This window comes from Gossypium arboreum, chromosome 12 (genome assembly GCF_025698485.1).
Source record: "Gossypium arboreum isolate Shixiya-1 chromosome 12, ASM2569848v2, whole genome shotgun sequence".
In the NCBI taxonomy this organism is placed as follows: domain Eukaryota; kingdom Viridiplantae; phylum Streptophyta; class Magnoliopsida; order Malvales; family Malvaceae; genus Gossypium; species Gossypium arboreum.
In genome coordinates, this window is record NC_069081.1 from 104,244,789 (window position 1) to 104,250,506 (window position 5,718).

Sequence of the window (5,718 nt, forward strand, 5' to 3'; positions counted from 1 at the left end):
TCTCCCATGCATTCTTGAACTTGATTATCTTAGCTGGTGGGAAGTACTTCAGTAGGAATTTTTCGGTCATTTGATCCCATGTAGTAATAGAACCTTATGGTAAAGAATTCAACCATTGTTTAGCTTTGTTCCTCAACAAGAACGGGAATAACTGTAGGCGAACGGCGTTGCTAGAAACGCCATTTATCGTTAAAGTATCACAGACTTCCAGAAAATTAGCCAAATGAGTATTTGGATCTTCGTCTTACAAACTATTGTACTGAACACATTGTTGTACCATCTGAATAGTGTTCGGCTTCAGTTTGAAATTATTTGCAGCAATAGTGGGTCTCACAATACTCGATTCATCCTCAATTAGAGTGGGCTTGGCATAATCATACATAGTACGAAGAACAGAATCTGGATTTGTAGCAACCACAGGAGGTAGCTGCTTATTTTGATTATCATCCTTCTCCTCAGTAATAAGAATAACGTCCTCTTTCTCGTCTACTATACTCTATCGACTCTGCCTTGCTTCTCTATGATTTCTGTAAACTGTACTTTCAATCTCATTGTCATATAATAATAGTCCTGACGGGTTTCTTCTAGTCATAAACTAAAAGAACCTTCCAGAAGCAAATAAAAGAAAATTATAAAACAAAAATTAACCTAAAAACCAAATAAAAATTATAATAGAAATAAAAATTGCTAAATTAATAAAATTAAAGTGTTTCTAATATTTTAGTCCCCCAGCAGCAGCGCCAAAAACTTGATGGTCACTAAACTAACTATAAATACGACTAAGACAAACGCACCTATCGAACAATAATATAGTTATGATGAGAAGGAATATCATATCCATAAGGACTAAAAGTACTAGTAATTACCATTTTTCTATTATTTAGCTGACAAATTGGAGTGATTGTATTTAATCTAAAATTTCTAAACTAATCTAACCAAGAACACAACAGAGAATGAAATAGGAAAATAATCGAAGATAACTAATGAGATAGACAATACCCAGGAAAGAATCCACCTAGACTTCACCTATTATTATGAATCTGAGTTAAACGATTTCTTCACTTGTGTCTCGATTTGTAGAAATCCCTAAATTATGTTAATATCTCTTTCGAGAGTAAAAACAATTGACTCTAGGTTGATTAATTGAAATTGACTCTAGGTTGATTAATTGAAATCTCTTTCTAATTAAAACCTCTATCGTCACATTAGCTAGATCTATGGATTCTCCTATTAGATTTGACTCTAATCCGGTAGATTTATTTCATCCTATTTCTAGGATTGCATGTAAGTCCACTCAATTATGTTAGATCTACTCTTAAACAGAGACTTTTACTCCACTGAAATAAGCATATTAAAAATTAAAACACAAAATAAACATGCATAATTGAGAACAATAATCAAGTATTTATCGCGTAAAAACAGAAATTAAATAATAAGATTCATCATAGGTTTCATTTTCCCTAGGTATCTAGGGAATTTAGATCATAATCCTGAATAGAAACATCTCAAGGTTATGATAACCACAAGATATAAAGAAACTCAATAAAACTTTAAAAGAGATTAAATGAAGATCTTCGATCTTGAGGGAGATTCACTTACAAGTTGGTTCTGATGGCATTCTTATAATTGGTATTTATAGACGTTAGAATGCTCAAAAAGCCTAAAAATTGGGTTTTTCCGCATATTTTGGAAGTAAGGTGTGAAATCGACACGAGCTGCCACATAGGCATGTGGCCAGCCCTTGTGGAAATGCTCAGGCCATGTGGACCCTGAAAATAGCTCTATTTGTCCGATTTTGGCTTGTTTTTCGCTCCTTTTGCTCTCAAATGCTCTCCTAAGTATAGAAACATGAATTTAAAGGATTAGGAGCATCAAATTCACTAATTTTCATAATTAATCATCTAAAAATGCAAATAGAATTAAAATATGTTACTTTTACAGTTTATCAACGCTTCATACCTATATTTGTCATGGCATTCCCATTTTTCAAAAATGACTAAGGGCTTGTTTGATTCGACGAAATGGCCATTCCATTTCGCCCTTATTCCACGCGCTACAGTGACACATTTGTTTGGTTGAAAATGACCACCGAATCACTATTCCATGCGGGCTCTATTACGCGTAAACGCTGTATTACCATTGAGCCTCTCGTAATAGCTTTTCTTTTTATTTCAGATGAAAATCTCCTCCCACTTCCACTTATCATTCAGACAAAAATCTTCTTGGGTTTTCCATAAAATGCATAGAATACTCTCTGTTTTTGGATTTTGAGTGTGGCAGATTTCTGTGTGGTGGAAAATATGGAGAAATCAATGTCGAAGGCGGAGCTTTCCAAAGAAATACACACGTCTCCACCGTGTATCCCAGCGATTGTGGAAACAGCAAGGCTCCAATCAATTATCAGTGATTGTTGTTTGTCTTCTTCCTTTCGCTGTCTATTTTCTTATTCTTTCCTCTCTTAGAAATTCTCTATCAAAATTGTCATTTGTATTTTTTCTATTTCAATGAACATGCAAATATCATATGGAGAAATGATTAAGTTATGCTTTTTCTGATGAATATGGGTTTAGAGTTTGATTTCCATCTTTTTCTATTTTCTTCTTCCCAGACAATCTTAGAGAAGACTGCTCTGTGTTTGAAAACTTGTTTGAATTTTGTCAAATTTATGCTGGTGGGACAATAGGTAAATTTTTTTATGGTGGGCTGTTTCTCTTAATTTGATTTGTACATTTTCAGCGGTAATTGATTGTCATGGTTGACAGATGCTGCAAGAAGATTAAACAATCAGTTATGTGATATTGCTATAAATTGGGCTGGTGGTTTACATCATGCCAAGAAGTGTAAGGCATCTGGCTTTTGTTACATCAATGACTTGGTTTTAGGAATCTTGGAGCTTCTAAAGTATCATGGTTTTGGGAATCTTGGAGCTTCTAAAGTATCATGCCCGTGTATTATATATTGATATAGATGTACATCATGGTCATGGTATTAAAGAAGCCTTTTATTTCACTGACAGATAGTTTGCCTTTGTTATTGGATTGTGAATTTAGCATAGGAGCTGGATTAGACATCATTTCAAAAGTTCAGAAAAGGAGCCAAAAATGCTGTTTTTTGGGTGATTTATTGTTAGAAGAATTATCCACTTGGGGGGTTATGTTCGTATAACCATTTGTAAAGTTTAAAATTAGATCAGCTTTGCTTATTTTATGATACCAGTAAGAGGCTTGGCATCTTCATGTATCTCTGAAATGCTATTTCAATTGTTGCACATTTAATAATTAAGGTTGATAAGTGCAGTCTCTAATCAACTTGTTGAAATTCTATTATGGCAGGGTTGGTTATCTGAAGGTATGCATGTTAAAAACTTTATTTATGAGTCTCACTTTCGTCTTTAATCATTTTAGTCTTGCTTTCGATTGTTTCTTTCAGGATGTTATTTTGGCAAGGGTATTAGAAGAGGCCACAGCTGCCAGTCTCAATTTTATAATTCATTCAAACAATACTATTGTAAGATTTTTAGTGTTTGTTGTTAAATACATGTGCCATTTTGTTTTCTTTTGCACTAATTGCAATAATGTGTTGTAGGTTATTTCTATATTGAAGGATGATAGCACCTTCATTCAGGAATTGTTCACTAGGTTGAGACCACCCACCACATCTGCTGAATCAAAGAAAAATTTGGTAACTATTGACGTTGGTCTGATGTTTTATTATTATTTTTTTTCATTTAGTATATGAATATTTGTTGTTTAAGGTTCTTTTCATGGGTTTGAAGTATGGTTTAGCCTGCTTGATTTGTGCCTGCAATAATTCTTCAGCTTTTTCTTTCAATAGGTATATTTCTATATGTAAATGCATACTATCTAACATGCGAACTTGTTGTGCTGTTATTTTTTCTCTGTTTGTTTTTATTTTTGGTTCAATGTTGTGTTCTTTACTTAAATTAAAGCATTCAATGCTTCTCTTATTGATAACTTAGATCCTGGCTTAGAGGGCGTGATTACAAACAAAAATACATGCACTCTCAAATATGATTCAGGTTGAATTTTTTACCATCTTAATCACAAACGTTTGCAATTTGCTAAAATCAAGCCAACACACAAGATGTCTATTATATTCGTCCAAACTTGGAATAAACTCTTGTTGTGATTATGATACAATTAACCTTCCAGAAACGTTTATGATTGCTCATATCAGTGACAATAAAGAACTATCCTTCTTTTTTTTGGAAAAAAAGAAAGAAAGAACTATCCTTCTTTTTTTTGGAAAAAAAGAAATAAGTCCAATTTTACTTGAATGCTTCTCAGCTTGAAACCCTCACCTGTTTTCTTTTTTCTTTTTCTCTTAGTACTAATTGTATGCAATTCTCTATTTTGGATATAGTTTTTAGTTATAGTATGTATTTAGTATTTAAAGATAAAGATATACATTGATTCTATATGTAAAAGTAGGTTTCTCAACTTCCTAATAAAAAAGAGACAGTATATGGAGCATTGGACAAATGGGTAGCTTGGGAGACTGAGTTTCCATTGATCGCAACTGCAAAAGCTTTACAAATTTTCAAGAAGAGGAGCCAATGGTTGCATGTTATTCAAGTATATTCAGTCTATTGGTATTCTTGCTTTGTATTTTCCAGCTTCTAAAATACATTCATTGATGCAAGGAAGCTTTATATGTTCAATAATTTTCCATTAATATATATTATATTAAAATAGTGTTGTATTATCATATTTGATTCTATAGAATACTCTCTGTCAGTATTTTAAAGGAACCTTAATGCTATTCTTTTGAATAGATACTTTCAATCAATATTCTTTATGAAGTTTGGCGATGTAAAAATGAAGTTGCATGAGAGTTTGTGATTACAAATATTAAATCTATATTATTCATTTTTACTTTTACATAAGATTCTTATATTATACATGTCTAGCAGCATAAATAAATTAATGAAAATATGTTAAAAGTATATATATACAACATAACAATTTCATTAGTTCTTTTGTTGTATTTCAACATCTGTCTGTGAGAAAATATTTGAGACAAGATATTCTTTAAATTACTCTTTTAAATTATTCTTTAAGTAACATATAGATTATGATATTTCTAACACATTAAATATGCATTATATTTTAAAAATAATAAAGTAGGTTGTATATTATTTTTGTAATATTATATATATATTTTTATTAATTCATATTTTATTAATTGTTATATTAAGAATATTATTAAATTATATATTATTATTGTTAAATTATATTTAATAACAAATTTATTAAAATAGGATTAAATTATGTATTATTGTTTTTATTAAATTATATTTAATAATAATCCTATTAAAATTTAATAACAATAACCATCCTTTTAACAAAATTTCTACTAAAAGTACTCGCCATTTCAGCTTCTTTTCTTATGCTATTCTAACTCTATTTCATTCAATCAAACATAAGAATACTATAACAGTTCTATTCCATTCAACCAAACAATTGAATTTCTATTACAGTTATATTCTATTATAACTCTATTCCATTACAATTCTATTCCATTACAACTATATTCCATTACACTAAACCAAACGTAACCTAAATTGTTTACCCTCTTAGTAACTTAATTGGTCCAACTTTTCTTTCTTTTTTGTACATTTAACTTCATCTTTACAAACTAGCAACATATTTTCCCCTAAACAGTTTAACTAATGATCCATCTCAACTTCTAGACAAA

At 30.8% G+C, this 5,718-nt stretch overlaps 1 protein-coding gene across 6 annotated transcripts; it reads left to right on the forward strand.

The window, feature by feature from the left end:
* The first annotated feature begins 1,980 nt into the window (after nucleotides 1-1,980).
* Nucleotides 1,981-4,822, forward strand: LOC108477140 (uncharacterized). Of its 6 annotated transcripts, none has more exons than XM_053022521.1 (7): nucleotides 1,981-2,409; nucleotides 2,609-2,683; nucleotides 2,763-2,840; nucleotides 3,298-3,348; nucleotides 3,430-3,507; nucleotides 3,586-3,681; nucleotides 4,452-4,822. In XM_053022521.1, the coding sequence occupies exons 1-6, from the start codon at nucleotides 2,301-2,303 to the stop codon at nucleotides 3,606-3,608; spliced, it is 414 nt and encodes a 137-aa protein (XP_052878481.1). In that variant the 5' UTR covers nucleotides 1,981-2,300; the 3' UTR covers nucleotides 3,609-3,681; nucleotides 4,452-4,822. The 6 variants fall into 6 exon arrangements, 4 of the variants coding, with proteins under 4 accessions (XP_052878481.1, XP_017635087.1, XP_052878480.1 ...); XR_001870200.2 differs by having other exon boundaries at nucleotides 1,984-2,412; nucleotides 3,333-3,348; XM_053022520.1 differs by having other exon boundaries at nucleotides 1,984-2,412.
* Nucleotides 4,823-5,718: the final 896 nt, after the last annotated feature.

What these genes read in the sequence shown, in the direction of transcription:
- LOC108477140 (XM_053022519.1), top strand. An exon ending in TTCATTCAAACAATACTATT is followed by an intron (nt 3,508 to 3,585) that starts GTAAGATTTTTA and finishes AATGTGTTGTAG; the next exon opens with GTTATTTCTATATTGAAGGA. An exon ending in CTGAATCAAAGAAAAATTTG is followed by an intron (nt 3,682 to 4,451) that starts GTAACTATTGAC and finishes ATGTAAAAGTAG; the next exon opens with GTTTCTCAACTTCCTAATAA.